The 16,069-nt window shown below is 48.5% G+C and overlaps 1 protein-coding gene across 1 annotated transcript; it reads right to left on the bottom strand.

Moving 5' to 3' along the window:
- Positions 1-234: 234 nt before the first annotated feature.
- On the bottom strand, positions 235-15,264 carry KLHL12 (kelch like family member 12). Its single transcript, XM_030465547.1, is given in 12 exon segments — positions 235-1,739; positions 2,016-2,202; positions 3,331-3,429; positions 3,537-3,695; positions 4,719-4,914; positions 5,822-5,928; positions 7,653-7,767; positions 9,497-9,646; positions 12,036-12,253; positions 13,012-13,165; positions 15,066-15,245; positions 15,247-15,264. Coding segments are annotated over 12 exon segments (1,698 nt in total). The 5' UTR covers positions 15,253-15,264; the 3' UTR covers positions 235-1,612.
- Between the last annotated feature and the right edge of the window lie 805 nt (positions 15,265-16,069).

Here is a 16,069-nt window from a genome sequence, read left to right on the forward strand (position 1 = left end):
TGCCCCATCCCTGGCAGTGTTGAAAGCCCCAGGTTGGATGGGGCTTGGAGCACCCTGGGCTGGGGGAGGTGTCCCTGCCCATGGCAGGGGATGAGATCTCAATGATCTTTAAGGTCCCTTCCAGCCCAAAACATTCTGTGATTCCACGAATGCCAAATTTGTACATACCCTCCCCAGAGTAGTTACACAAATGTCTTGAGGGTAAAGGACAGAGGCCGAATTTCTACTGGCTCAGGAAATATTTTATTCTTTATATTTTCATTAAAAAATATAGGAAACAAAACCACAGAACACTTGTGTGATAGAAACAAACGCAGAAAGTCAGAGCATTGGCTGAAAGTGCATAATTAAGTCATGCTACCACGTCCCTGATCCCACCCTGTCCCCCAAGCAAGGAGTCAGCAGGAAGCTCACTGAGCAGCGGAACACAGAGCCCAGGCACTGCGTGGGGCAGGGGGGCTCCTGCTCCCAGCAAGGCAGCAAAAGGCAGGGGACATGCTGAGCAGACAGTGCTGGTGTGAGCCAGGGAGGAAGCTCTCACACGGGGGTGGTGGGGCTGGTGGAAGAGGATGTGGTGCTAAGAGACTGGGGAATAAACAGAGGGCAAAACAGAATCCTGGATGTCACTCCTCAATGGCCCTGGAAGCAGAAAAATCCAAGATAAAAGGAAAGTCAACAGGATGAACTTGACTGAAAGGCTGAGCACTGGCAGAGGTCTGTCCAGCCAGCAGTCACTCACAGCAGTATCTGTGCAGTCAGTAGTTGTGTCCCTGCTGCCAGGGCCTCAGCCTCTGCAAGGTGACCTCCCCACAGTGCTGGGAGCAAAGCACCAAGCATCACAGCGAGGCTCCCAGTGCCCTGCACCTGCATCTCTTGAGCTTTTTGAGGGAACCATGACATGGTGAACCTTGCTGAGAACCCTGATAAAAGCACAAATACTGCAGACCTGCTTCTCCACGAGGCAATGACCTCCCCTTGCCCTCTGCCCCTGCAGCCTCGGGCTTTTGGGACTCAGTAGTTGACAGCTTTGATCTGCGACTCCTTTTATGTGCAGAGCTGTGAGGAAGTGCAAGACCCCCTGGCACATGCTCACTCAATTTGGCTCTGCACTCATGTGCACTCGAGGAGCATGTTTAAACATTCAGTATGTACAAGATGATTTGAAGCTGGAACTTAAGAGCAGCTGGATTTACCCTCACACATCCACATGACTGAGAGCAACCTGAGGACCCGCATGGTCCTGCAATGGCTGAAGAGACTACCCAGTTGTATGTACATGTCCTTGGAAGCATCTACCAGGCTGGCTGGCACCAAGGCTGGGAGCATCTCTGCTCTACCAATAGGCTTAGCCACAGGAACAGCAGAGAATGCAGCTTCTTCTGACCCCATTCACCATCTCTCTCCAGCTTCACAAAGAGCCCCCGATTTCAGATGACTGCTGAGATAACACATAAATGCACATGCTCTACTCAGATGCAGCACAGAAAACTGCAGTTCTGGTGCCTATTTCCACAGCATCCAAAACTCTCAGGAACAGTCACTGCAAATCGCTTGGGACTCTTCCTCCAGCTGAGACTTTTTAGGATGTTCCTCTTTCTAAGTCCTCTCCAGATCACTTCTCCCGAAGGACACAGACTCCAGCGTCACAGCGCTGCATCCCCAAGGAGGTCACCACTTCCCAGCTGTCTATGATTGGGTCGTAGCACTCAATGCTGCTCAGCAGTGAGTTGCCATCATATCTGCAAGGACAGAAAGTTACAGGTGAGATGCCACAAAAGGAAGAGGTTGAGCTGTTCAGAGCCCTTGTCTGAGGTGAAACATCCTGTCTGCCGCTGACCAGCACGCTGCCTACTTAGTGAGAGCAGGGTGACTCTGTGGGCTGCCTCCTCTTGTACAACTGGAAATCTAAATGCCAGGAGATGCCACCTGAAATCAGGCTGTGTCACCTCAACTGACACATGCCAGCAAACACAGGCAGGGCCCCTCCCCAGCCCCAGCCCCAGGCAGCCCCTTACCCAGCGATTGCGTAGAGCCGGCCCCGCAGCACCGTGGCCCCCACATAGCATCGGGGGGTGGTCATACTTGTCACAGTAGTCCAGGAATCAGTGCGTATATTATAGGCTTCCACAGAGGAGAGATGTGCTGTCCCATCAAACCCACCAACTACATAAATATGGTCATTCAGCAGAGCCACTCCAGCCCCTGCAGAAAGAGAAAGCAGCAGGGTTTCACCCACTGGTGACTGTCAGCACCATGCCCAGCACCCATGAGCTAGGTCAGGTCTCCTTTTTCAGAGGATATTTTCTTATGTTTATTATCTCCCATGAAAGAGCTGCCATAACCCAGCATCTTCTATTGCTGATGTCATCTCCAGTAGTATACATGTAAACCTGTAACCAAATGTTAAGGGGGATTGAGCAGCACACAAGGCAGCAGCAACTCGAGATGTTCAGCTTGGCTGAACAACCCCTGTGATGGGGCTGGAGCATGAGTCTTATGAGGAGTAGTTGAGGGCCCTGGGGGTGTTGATCCTGGAGCAGAGGAGGCTGAGGGGAGACCTTCTGGCTCTGTGCAACGCCCTGAGAGGAGGCTAGAGCTGGGGGGGTCAGGCTCTGCTCCCAAGGAACAAGGGATGGGACAAGAGGAACTTCTGGCCTCAAGTTGTGCCAGGGGAGGTTTAGGTTGGAGCTGTCCCCTGCCTTCCATTGAGAAAAGAAGGAGAGAACAGACAGAGCTACTTGAAAAATAGGATCTAAACTATATTTTTCTCCTCAATACAGCTGCCAAAATGAAAGCTCAGATAGGGCACCAAGCAGGAAAGACAAAGTAAGAATCAGTGGTGGGTATTTAATGTGTGCACCATGTTTCAAGGCATTAGCGCAAGAGCTCTGGCAGTGCTGCTCAGCGTTGGTGCTGCTGCAGGAGCTGAGCCTGAGCACTTCAGAAAGTGGAATACAGGCAAAGGAGGCCCTGCCAGAGCACTTCTGCCTCTGCCATGTCCTGTGCACCTGACAAGCACCAACTTAGCAAACTGTCCCCAGCTTAGCAGTCTGTGCCTTGCTAGCTCCTCTCCAAGCCATGCACTGCTCCTAGTTAGAGAATTCACACAGGATTTCCTCTCCCTCCCTGTAACCTACAAACCCCCCTTCCCCATTCCTTTTAGCAGGCATGTTAATCCTTCCCTTGGGGAGTTAAATCAGTATGTCCTAAAATCTTCCCTTCTCAAAGCCAAACCAGTCACCACCCTCCAGGGCAGCAGAACAAAGCAGCAGTGACTGCTGCCTCAGTGCACTGCAAAACATTTTGACCTGGGGGCACTGTGGGTCTTACCTGAGCGCTTGGTGGCCATTGGGGTGACATTTGTCCAGTGTCCAGTGTGGGGATCATACCTCTCTACAGAGTTCAGTATGTTTAGCCCATCATAGCCACCTGAAAACAGAACACAGGAGCAAACCATAGGTCTGACTTCTGGAGAATATTTTCTATGTAAAAACCCAAGTATTTTCAGCATGCCTGGAGCTTCCCAGGGTACCTACCGAGGCAGTAGATAACTCCATTAGCTACCACCAGCCCTGCTCCTTCCCGTGCTGTCTGCATGTCTCCCAGCATACTCCACTGGTCAATGTTGGGGTCGTATCGTTCCATACTGGTGTGACGCCGGCTCCCATCAAACCCCCCAGAAACATAAATCATGTCTGCAAAGTCAGGCAGAGGGGGAACTCAGCAAGGCAGGTATCAAAATGCACAGGGAGCTCCTCAGAGATGGAGCAAACCTACGGCACCACGGACTGAAAAATACAGGAACAACTACAGATCTTGGCACATTAAAGCTAAGTCTAAGCTCAGCCTCCTCATCCCAGGTGACTGCATTAGCCTGCTCACAACCCAACAACAAAATAAACAAACAGGAAAGGGAGCAAAAGGAAAAGATCCAAAAGACAGGTCAGGATCATCAAGAGCAGTCCCTTATGGTGGGAGACCTAACAACTGTGGTTTCACAAATCTGCCATGTTCAAAGCAGCTGCATTTTAAAGAGAATTTTCATTACCATAGATTAGCAATGATCTAAATGAATTGTATTTAACCATTATTAATTGTTAAAACAATATTATAATATAAGCATTAAAGCACAGAACACTCACTAGTGTCTCCTATTTTAATGGCTAGAAAACTTCCTCTCATTTCCACCCCAACATTTCCCTGGCCTGTTTTTACCTATTTGTTCTTATTCAATTCTTATATTGCCCATTTTTTTCTCATGCCAAGTTACACGGAAGAATCACATCCCTTCCAAGCCTTTGCTTTGCCAGGATAAGCAAGCTGAAGTGTTGTGGTTCCCTTAGTCAAGCAGTTTTCCTCTTTAAAGCCTTCCTAAGGATCCTTTTCTGCCCATGCCCAAGTTTCAGCCTCTCTCCAGTGCTTGCTGCTTCTCCCTGTACTGGGTGTCCATGCTCAGTCACACACAACACCATTGCCACCCCAAGAGCTTCCCACTCCACAACCCCTCACAGAGTTCCTTTCCCTTAATGCCACATGCCACAGGAATGAAGCAGAGGCAGAGCTCCTCTCAAGATACATGGGCAAGTTTTCCATCCCTACATCCAGCTGAGGCAGAATTTCAGACTTGCCTCCTCGGATCCATCCCACTCTGCACAAACCAGCTCAGGGCATCCGAGGACAAGAACCCAACAGGCTGCAGGGCCCTGCCCGGCACGTACCTCCAAGGGTCGTGGCTCCTGCCAGGCCTCTCCGTACATTCATGGGAGCCACGGAATACCAAATTCCATCCTCATCTGATGTGTAATCCAAGCACTCCACGGAGCTGAGACGGGAGCGGCCGTCGTAGCCCCCGATGACGTAGATGCGGTCGTGCAGGGACACGGTGGCCACGTAGCGTCTCTTACGGGTGATGCTCTGCAAGGAATAAAAAGGTGAAGGAGGGGAAATAACACTTATGCATGGAGACCAATCACCCTTCTTCCATCCTGGAACTATGGATTTAAAGGATACAGTCCTGGCTAAAATGCTTAATGTCTGCGACTGCCCCTCCATCTCTGCCATGGTCTATCTGTGTCTTTTCACTGAAGCATTCTGCAGCAATTATCATTTATTTTATGCTGTTACTCAATCTGCCATGCATCTCAGGGATCTGTGTGCCTCCCACTGGCTCCCTGCAAAGACTGATAATGGGAAAAGGTGGAGACTTGGAATATTTGATGAAAATATCTGAAGCTTTTAGCCTCCAAGAAAGAACCCGTTTTTGAGACACAAGGTCTTTGAGACAGTTTCTTCTGTGATTAGAGATAACTAAAAATGAGGCAGCTCTCCACTATTAAAATCAGATAAAGGTGATTTTAAATTTGGATAGAAATAGTCCTCAGAGCAGAAATTCTCTCTTTCTTCCTATCTCCTGTTATGGTCAAAAGTAATGAAACCAGAGAGATGAGGCAGCCTGCCTGAGAGCAAAACTGACTACACTATTTTATTGACATTTATCAACACTGACTTTAAAGCTGAACACTCCTTCAGTTAGCAACATGATAGCTCTCACTCCCACTACAGAGATGTGGGTCTCGGTAGGCTCATCTGATTAGAACTATGACAACCACCCCTTGTACAAAGCTTACTTAGGAAATCTGCATATGTGAAGCAGAATTTCAGAATTCTCTCTGGTAATTTCAGCAACTCTAAAATTTATGGCAGAAATTCCAAGCAGAACGCAAAGCATAGCCCAGAGAGGAATGTTACAAAGCTGACACTACAGGATTAGTGTTTGATCACAGCCTGTTCAACTCAGTGGTGGTCAAAAATGGTCCCTTACTGGCAAGAAACTCCACTCTTGGGTCTTCGGGTCGTATTTCTCCACAACATCAATAGGTGACTGCTGGCTGCCAAAGCCACCGATCACAAGCAGGACTTCGTTAGCTCCTAGAGCAAGGAGGGAGAGCAAAGTCAAGCCAATCCCTTCACAACCAATGGGTCACAGCTAGGGAATCACCTATAGAACCTCTGAGCCTTCCTTGGTGCAACAAGTCACCTCTGAACCCTCTTTCCATCAGTCCTCTGCAGCAAGCACCCAGCCTGGGTACAGGCACCAGGACTCCCCCTGTCCCCAGTGGGGGGGAAGAGAGAACAAGTGTGGGGCAGGAGATCAACCCAGCTGCCTGCTGGAGGCTGCTCCTCCTGCTGTTAGAGGGTCTCTAGGAAGCCAAGCTGGCTGAGTCAGGTGGTGAAGTTAGCTGGTTTATATTTCCTTTCGTATTCTTTCAATTTTTTTTTTCTCAAACCTCTTACCACTCCCTGACAGCTGAAGGAGGATGCAGCCTCCTCACAAAACAGAGCCTTCTCCCCTCACTTGCAAATGGCATCCAGACCAGACAGCACCTTTGGGAACCATGTCACTGAGAAATAAATAAGGCTGACTAAAGCCTGAAAAAAGAATGAACTATTTTCAGAGGAACTGACTCTGAAATCTTATGGATTTTATTTTGAAGTTGCTTTCCTCTACTTTCTTTTCCCCCAGATTGTCCCTGTTTTTCACTTTTTTTCTCCCTGAGAGTGAAGACTTGTGACCTGGAGAATTTTAACTTCCTTTGTTTCCATCATAATTTTAAAAATTGACGAGCATCTCCTGAATCCCTTGGGATTTAACAGATTTTAAAGCTGACCAGGTTTTCAATGTGGAAGGACTGAACACTGAGCAACCAAGATTTAACAAGACCTAACTGTCACAAAGCAAACCAGCTACCACTCAGTCAGCTGGAGGAGAATAATCTAAAAAAATAACTGAGAAGGATTGCAAAAGAGGTCCAACAACAATTTGGGAAGCCTCCTGTACAGTATGACAGTGAAAAGTGCAATCATTTCAGTTTATCCCACAGAAAGTTAATACATGACTTGATCAGTTTATAAGTGACATATGAGAATTACTGGTAACAAATGATATTGAATCAATTAAAAAAGGTAAGGCTGAACACAAATGAACCTCAGCAATAAGGTGCACAGTTTTTGCCTGTATAGCTAAACAATGGAACAATTTTGTGATGTCTCCTTTACCAGGTGAGGCATTCTACTAAGAACAAACTGAAATGTGTTTTTCTAAAATGACAGGTTGAGCTGAACAGTCCCTGAAACTGGTATAGGATGTTCCAGAAAAAGAGGAGACATGCTGTGGCCTGGACTATGCTAGAGGTTAAACCACATCTAAACAAGTGCTCTGAGATCCCCTGCTGAAAACTTGTCTTCACTGTAACACAGTTGTCTCTCACCTTGCAGCTCTTTTTGTTTCTGACACCAATACCTGCCTTTTTAGACAGGAAAGGACTCTTCCCACACTTCTTGGACAGCTGCATGCTGAGACAAACGTATCTGGAGGCAGGAAAATAATGCAGGAAACTGGTTTTATGGTTACAGAAGAGGTGTGGGATTAAAGACAACGACCTAGTTCCTGCACTGTCACTAAGCAATTGTGCTCTGAAAAAGAAATGCACCCCTGGACTTTGCTCCAGTCCCCATTCTGTACCACAGGGACTGTGGATGGACAAGTTTCTGCTACAAGGAACTTCAGTGTCATTTCAAGGCAATGACAAGGTGTCAGCACAATACCTGCCAATGCCCCAGACCTGCTCAGTGCCCTTTCCTTGCCTGCTCACCTAGACGTGCTCTTGTCCTGGGTCCTTGCATCTGACTCCGCAGCTCAGGCCGAAGATGAAATTTCTTTGCTTCATCTACGAGGTCTCTGCACTGCAGACTGCAGCGTATGAAAGGCTGAGGAAAGACAGGAGTCACTTCTACATGCAAGGTAATTTTCAGATCACTCATAACAAGTGTCCTAAAGCCAGCTCTGGTCAGTTCAGACAGCATTAATGTGAGCTGTGTGCTGGCTGTGTGCTGGGGTCACGGTGCAAATCCTGCACACAAGGAAAAGCAAATACAACCCAAGAATGGACTCTGAAAAGATGTGGCTCAGTTCCCACACAGTTTGGCACTGCAGGTTCTATAATGAAAATAACTACAATGGAAACCTAAAGAAAAGCCAGTTCTGCTACACTGAAGCCAGCAGAAGTGTGAAGGAGATCTGGCAGTAAAACTACACTTGAGATCAGTTGGGCTGGACCTGCCCCATTTTATCAACTCTATGCCTGCCATCAAAGAACCACAGAGCACAGCACAGGAAGGAATTCTGCTGGACCTGTTACCTTAATCCCTGGGCAGCTGTGGAAAGACTACAGCAGCAGTTAAGGCCTTCTTTAAAAGAAGCAGGGGCCACAGCAGTCAAGGGACAGCCTCATCTCCTCCTTGCATAATAAGGTGTAATTTCCCTCCCTGAATGCTCCCTGTTCAGTCCCCTTTGGCTGTTTGGTGCTGCATGCTACTGCAAGTTGTATTTTCACAAGTTCTTTACAAGGCCAGGGTGTTCAGAACAGGCAGTACCACACAGGGGCAATGCTCTGCTCTCCAGGCAGCCCAAAGATGATGGCATCCCACTGGTGTGTGACACCTCCAGTCTGGGAAGGCCATGCTGAGCAGTAAGAAGGCTGAGGCCCTGGATACACCCCATCTTAGGCCGGTTTGGGTACAAATATAATTGTTTTGGTACCAATCCCTTTCATGTTAGCTTCAGTTTCAGGTGGACCTTAGCAATCTAACTAAACTCCTTTTAGCTGTCACAACTTAACTGCCTGTTAGCTGCCCTTACTTAAGAACATCCATCAAAGGCAGCCATATCAGAGTAAAGAGGACTGTTGCTAAATCAGCTATTTCTCATTGTACAGAAGTTTGTCATTCAACACTCAGCACCTGCCAGGTGACAGGGGACAGTAACCACTGATTACCTCACATCACCATCAAACCAGAATGCTGGTTTCAACTTCTCTACACCTTCCCATCAAACCTTGCATGGGGTCAGCATCACTTACTGCTTGATACTGAACTTCCATTGCAAAAGTTTAATTATCTCTTATCAACATCCACATTTTGGTTTTGCCTCTGCAACACCCCAGCCACACAAAGAAGCAGTTTCAGATATCGTTCTGATTTTTCTGTTGGCCTTGGACCTACACAGCCTCTGTTCTCCTCATTCAAAGGTACCTGCTTGCCATCTGCACCCGAACTTCTGAGAAGCCATTTCCCCCTGGGCTCCCAGGCCAGCAGCCTTCAGCCTAGAGAAGCAGACCTGCTGGCACTTATGAATGGAAGCCAGAAAATGAAAACCTCTAACAGATGACAACAGAAAGGTGCTCCACAGAGCAGGAGACAACTGAGTAATTGCTCTGAGAAGCAGCATGGCACAGCTGCTGGCACAGCACACAGCTCCGAGGGGATCAGTGGCTGCTCCAGCTGCACCAGTACAGCTCCAGAGCGTCAGCATCAAAGAGCAGCACCAGAGAAAGCAGCTTTTAACGTGCTCTGCTGGAACAGCAGGAGGCTAATCCGGGAGCATGGCAGTCACACACAGCTCCCAGCTGCTCGGGGTCCATGCCCTGGGCTCTGCTACCTCGGTGTCGATGACGTCTGTGATGTAGCGGGGGGTGAGCAGCGGCATGCGCACGTACTGCAGCAGCTCGGGCAGGGATGGCTCCCGCTCCTTCTTGGAGTGCTTCACCCAGTTAATAACTGCCTCAAAAACTGGCTCTTCAGAGTCCACCTGGAAAGAGAAGACTCACTGATCAAATTGCAGGGTAATTCTCTAGCAGCTGCTGTAAAAGAGGATAAGTCCCAGGCTGCTGACACTGCCGCAGAGCGAGCAGGACAGGAGGACACTGCAAGGAAAGTTTGTTCTGGGAATTCCCATCAACTGTATTTACAAGCACCATGGAATTGTCTCCTTTTCCCTTCCTTAGAACTGAACTGAACCCAGCTTCTCAGTGGAGCAGAAATTAGTTCTGCAAAATGCCAAGTACCATCCTGAAAATGATAAAATTCACATTTCCTTTTTATGGAGCTGTGTCCTTAACCCCCTGCAGCCCTGTGCCCATAGACTACCCCTTTTGCACCTAGGTTATTCCAGGTACATTTAAGGGATTTTAAAAATTTCAACACACGCTAAGAAACTATAAACACCTGGATTTTGGAGTGGAGAACCCCAGAGTATGGATGCTACTGTTTTGACCAGTTTGTTTCTCCATGCTGATGCTTACACCTCTTTCAGAGATTACACTGATTAAACTACCTAGATTTAGTCCTTTCAGAGAACTTCAGGTGCCCTGGATATCTATGATTACCAAAAGTGAAAGAAGGGCAGAAAACTCTGCAATGTAGGTATTAAAACTCAATGTATTATTCAGGCTTAGTTTTCTTCTTGCACACCTTTAGATCAACCAAAGTAAAAGCAAATCAGGCATGAATTTATTATTATGAGGTCTGTTAACTGTTATTAAATATGAAGATAAAGGGAGATACTGCAATAAAACAACTGAGCTTTCCTACTAATATAGGACTGGTACACTTTGAAGCTGTTGCAGAAAGTTCTGAAGCAGGGAGTCAGAGAGGTTAATTATGGAATGTAATTCTTCCAAGCCACTGATTTATATTTGTTACAGTGTAATCTGGAATGGCCTCCTTCTGTTTGAATTACAGGGAAAGAACAATTAGAGCTCAGAAAAAAGAGCAGAATAGTTTATCATTTCCAATTTTCCCCACCTCCTCCTCAAATGCAATAATCTCCCATCATTTTATCCCCTCCTGAACTGACTGTCCTCTGCTATATTTAACAGCTTTGTTGTTAATTTCTGCTCTCTCATACATCATGAATAATATGATAATAACACTATACACAGCATGACAGTGAGGACCTGACATTCTGCCTCTCTAGCAGCTTGGGGATTCCCTCTGACACAGCACATCACCTCTGCACTGCCACAGCAACAGCTTCATTTGCTTCATTCACCTCCAGATGCAATGCACACACCTCACTGTTTATCTGCAGGGCCTGAACCAGTCCCTCCAATTCCACGTGGAATTTTACTTGGCCGGTGTGGATTATCCAATTAGTTTGCCTGGGTCATTCCCAAGTTCCTCGTTATTTCCTCATCACTGGCAGGAAGCATTTTGTCAGCACTCACCACAACCCACAGAGCTCACACAGCACCAAAGCTGCAGCTTCCTAAAGACCAAACAGACTCAGCCTTTCTCTGCTCCTGATCCCAGCCTGATCCCTGCCAGGGTCTTCCACTGCCATCTCACATGCTCTTTGTCAAAAAGCCTCATTAAAAGAGGATATCAGCTTGGCTGAAGGCCAATTTCAAGGCAGACATCAACAATTCTCCTCTGCCTACCCACGTCTTGGCTTTTCAGGAATTCCACCTGGTATCACTTACACTGCTTTGCTTCTAAGAGCTCATGTTCCTGTGAACCCTGACTAGGGACTGCTTCAATCATTTCTTTTAGAAGAGATGCAAACATCAACTCTTGATTAAGTTCATTTCAGTTAAAAAAAACCCACAAGTCTCCTCCCAGTTCTCAAGGAATGTTCAACTTATTTCAGTTCTCAAGAATACACACATCAAATCCACCAGAAACCAAATTTAAGGGAATAAAATCTGCATATAACTCCCTGAGGAGTCAGACAACCCTGCACCATCACACATTCTGCTACTTCTAAAAGTAAAGGACACCCAAATGCCTGGGATGACACATGAATTCCTTGTGCTGCTGAGCAGAATGCAAAGGGCTACAAATAGAAGTTACAGTCTTGGGGGTATTTCTGAAATGGAGGCATTGAGAGAACTTGTCTTTCTAACATCTGAAACCTCCTCCAGGGGAAGGAGGAGAAAAGGGAACAACAACTGCAGAGGGAGCTAATTCTGATTGCCTTATTTGCAAGAACCACTTGTGTGACATGTTGCATAAAAGCTTGATGTTACTGATCAGTTTCATATCACATAGCTAAAAAACTAGAAGCAGATTATTGGAAATTCAATTTCAAATTCAGGAACAGTGTGAGAAATCCACCCTAGGAGTACACAATAATTTCTAACTGGTTTCAAGGTTTTACTTTCATGCTTTGCACAGTAACAATACTTTTTGGGTTCTACCTGAATTTCATCACACTTGATGAGCTTTTCAACCTCTTCTTGATTTAAGAGGATAAACTCTTCATGCTGAACCACCTCTGGAAAATGTTTCTGGCTGAAGACCTCTGCAGCTTGCATTAGATCAACACAGTTGTGAGTCTCAGCAAAATCCCGAATGCCCAAACAATTTGATGGATCCAGTTGGCTTTCCAGAAACTCACAGCAGGCTTGTTTCACACCTATGGAAAATTGGGAGGGGTGAATGAGCACTGAATTGTCAACCCACTGCTTTGGAAAGGGTGTCAGAAAAGACTAAACAATAATGAAAATCCAACTCACATAACAAGCTTAAAGGAACTATAGGAACACAAACATGCAAACATTTCTTGGGAGAGACATCAACAGTGTTTGGCCTGGTTTGATCTCTGGCTATTCTATCTAAACGCAAAAATGAAGTAAATCTAATACTAGGAAATGATTCAAATATTGAGTTGTACTCAGCTTCATGGATTCTAAACAAAAAATGTATAAGCTAATGGATATGGTTACCACATTTCTAGGTTTTCTTTGCTGTCATTTTGATAGCTGCCTCTGGTTTGGAATGATTGCCTGGGATAGCTCCACAGATCCATGTGCAATGCCATCAACCAGTCTGTTAATCACTCAGATATACTCTGGTGGCAGGTCAAATGACATCAAGGATTTGCTTATTAATATAACTGAGCTGTAACACTTCTGTGCTACACAGTCCACAATTCCTCCTGGGAATTCTCATGCAGAAATACAGTAGCCCAAAGCATGGAACAATAGCTCATTTTATAATTATTTTCCCACTCAAGGCAGTTACTCTACCAATGAAACCACAAGACACAAGACAACAGAAGAAGTTTGACAGAAGTACTTGGAAAAATGATGCCTCCCACAAGCTGCAGGTCAGACAACCCAAACCTCTGAACGGCAGCAATTGTGCAATCTGTGCTGATCCTTGGCCATTTACCTTTCAGCTGGAGCAGACAGGCTGCTGGGAGCAATTCTTGGACATTTTCAACTGTCACGTGGACAGTTTCTGTATACACAAAATCAAGCAGGATTTCCATGGTGGAGGCTGTCAGTCCCTGGATATCCACATAGGGTTTGTCTTTTTCTGAGAGCTGTGAATTAGAAGAAGCCAAAGCTCAGGACAAATCACAAGCCAGGGGTTCAACAGACTTCCCATTCTGGAAAATGGGAACAGAAAATGGGACCAAATTAACACTAAATAAGATTGAGAACTTTTTGAAGTAAATGTTAAAAGTCAGAAATGAGAGAAGGAAGGAAACTAGAGAACGCAGGGATTGGCAAATGCAGTTTTTTATGACAATAAACTTTGATGAGAATGTCAGTGCTACACTGGCCATGCACAGATGAAACATCAAGAGTGACCCAGGGCTCAGTTTGGAACAACACCTTGTGTAGGCCAAGCCTGACAAAAGCCACACGTTACAGGTGGCCACGCAGTCCCCAGACTTGCAGGAGATGAGTGATGAAACACAAAGGAAGCCCCTGCAGAGACTGTTGGTCCATTATGCAATCCAGCATTTTGAGTTCCCTCGAGTTACAGCCATGGCCAAAACACTCTTTACCCACAAGTGTTTGGAGAGCAACCAAGTGCTGTCCCTTTCTGCTCACCACCATACTTGTCACTGACACACAGAGGACTCAGGTCCACTTTGAGGCTTACCAAGCTGTCATTTCCTGGGAAGAACACTCCCACAACCACTCAGTGGCTGTGCTTGCCACTTGGCAGGTTTGTCATTTTGGGGTTTCCATATGAAAAAATAGCAAGTAAAACCCGTAAAGCAGCAGCAATTTGGGAGTGTGAGAGATGGAGCAATCATGCCCACTGAACATTGGATATACTTGTTTTTTCTAGGAAGAATTACATCTATGAATTAAGGTCACTACAGTGCTCACATTCAAATGAGAGTATAAAGATGGATGAGGATTTCAGTTTAGATGCAAAGCATCTCAGCCCTCAGCCCCTGTCAGCAGCCACACAGAACATTCTGTAGCACAGAGCGATTGGATCTCTGGAGACTGCCTAGAAAAAGTCCAGGAAGTCAAAAGCAGTGACAGGAACTTAGAGACAAACAGAGAGGCAGAGGCAGTCTGCCCATGCTGCTGTGTACCTCAAACCTTTTGGTAAACAAAGAACTTCATCTCCAGGGACTGAATTTGTTTTGTGTATTTTTTTTTTTTAAATACATTTCATTCATGCAGAGGAAGAGCATAAGCCTGCCAGATTGGCAAATTTCATGAAGACACGGACAGACAACACACTGGTGTCCTGTCAGTCCACATAATGTCATGTTTTGGTTGCTTTGCACAGGACTCTAAAACCTCAGACACCTGCTCACCCAACAGGCACACAGACAGCTCTGCCAACACTGTTCATTGCTGGATTACAGAGAAGAAAAGGATTCTGTCCTGTGAGGGCTGCTGGGTTAGAAGGGAGGTCTTTTGGACCTTCCAGCTACTGAGGCATTTTTCATTCTGCTGCAGGAAACCATCTGCTGTAAGCAAAAGCCATGAAGATCGATTCAAACTTTAAAAAGCTAAAGTCAGGCAGAGCATCTCATACGTAACAACCTCAACGAGTGCAATTTTTAGCTCAAACATTACCTGCCAGTAATTCTGAGAAACCAGCAGGCAGCACCTGGGGACTGTCACCTCCCCTCAGCCCCAGGGCAGGGCTCACACCCTCTTCTCAACAGCAACAGCACAAACCAGCACACAGCAGCTCAACAGCCGGTGCGGAACAGACCCCAGGAGTTCCCCCTCCCTCCATCTCCCTGCCCGACTTCAGCACCGGGGCTGAGCCGCTCCCCGAGCCCGTAGAGCTCCGCACCGCGGCTGGAACCCCTGCTGGCTCCAGGGACACCCAGGGACCCCACGGGGGGATCCGGAGCTCCCACGGGGGGGGGGATCCCGGGCCAGCTGCTGAGCAGCTTGACAGAGATCGGCGGGAGCACCGGGCGGCTTCGCCTCCGGGCCCCGGGGCTGCGCACCGACCTCGCTGGTGAACATGGCGCAGAAGTAATCGCTGCAGGCGGCCAGGACGATGCGGTGGGCCGGGAAGTCCTTGTGCTCCACGCGGAGGGTGACGTCGCAGAGCGTGTTGCTCTTCCGCAGGGCGTTCATGGCGTTGAGGATGGACTTGGCGTGGGAGTTGGTCATGATGTCCTTGGGGGGGGGCCATGGCGCCCGGCACCTGCGGGCACAGCCAGCACGGCCACATGTCACGGCACGCCCGCCGCGACGATAGGGGGCGCCCCCCGCCCGACGCACCGCTCCGCCCCTCCCTTCCCTTCCCTTCTCTTCCCTTCCCTCCCCTCCCTGCCCCGCCCGGGTCGCCCCCTCCCCTCCCCGCCCGCAGCCCCGCAGCCCCGCAGCCCCGCAGCTCCGCAGCTCCGCGCCGCCGCTTCCCCGCCGCTTCCCGGTCCGTTCGTCCCGCCCGGGGCGGCCCCGCCCGCACTCACCGCCACAGGGAGAGAACCCGGACCGCACACCTCGCCTCCCCCCCCCCGCCCTTCTCTCTCCCCGCGCGGCGCGGTCTGATGGCGTCACTGCGCCACCCCGCCCCTGTGTGCCTCACGGTTGCCAGGCAACCGCCTCCCGCCGCGCCCGGCCCGCGGCCTCTCCGCCCTCCGCTGCCTCCACCCGGGAGCGGGGACCGGGGACCGAGGCCGGCTCGGGCTCCCTGAGCGCTGCCGGAGGGGAGCGGGAGGAAGCGGAGCTGAGCGGGGCCAAGGATGGGCGGGTGCCCGGCCTGGCCGCGGTGGGAGCGGGTCTGGCTCCCTGAGAGCTGGGAAAGTTGGGGTGAAACACAGCAGTTTAATTCACCGTTGCCTTGGTGGGTATGGGCCCGGAGGCACGGACAGATCCCTCTCCAAGCTCCGGACGCGGGGCCGTGCCCTGCCTTCCAGCTGTGTCACTCCTCGGGGGTGAACACCTTGGAAAGGGCTTTGTCGGGAATGCCGGAGCCAAAGCAGGAGCAAGGCCCTAGAAGGCAGCTT

Source organism: Calypte anna, chromosome 26 (assembly GCF_003957555.1).
Source record: "Calypte anna isolate BGI_N300 chromosome 26, bCalAnn1_v1.p, whole genome shotgun sequence".
Lineage (NCBI taxonomy): Eukaryota > Metazoa > Chordata > Aves > Apodiformes > Trochilidae > Calypte > Calypte anna.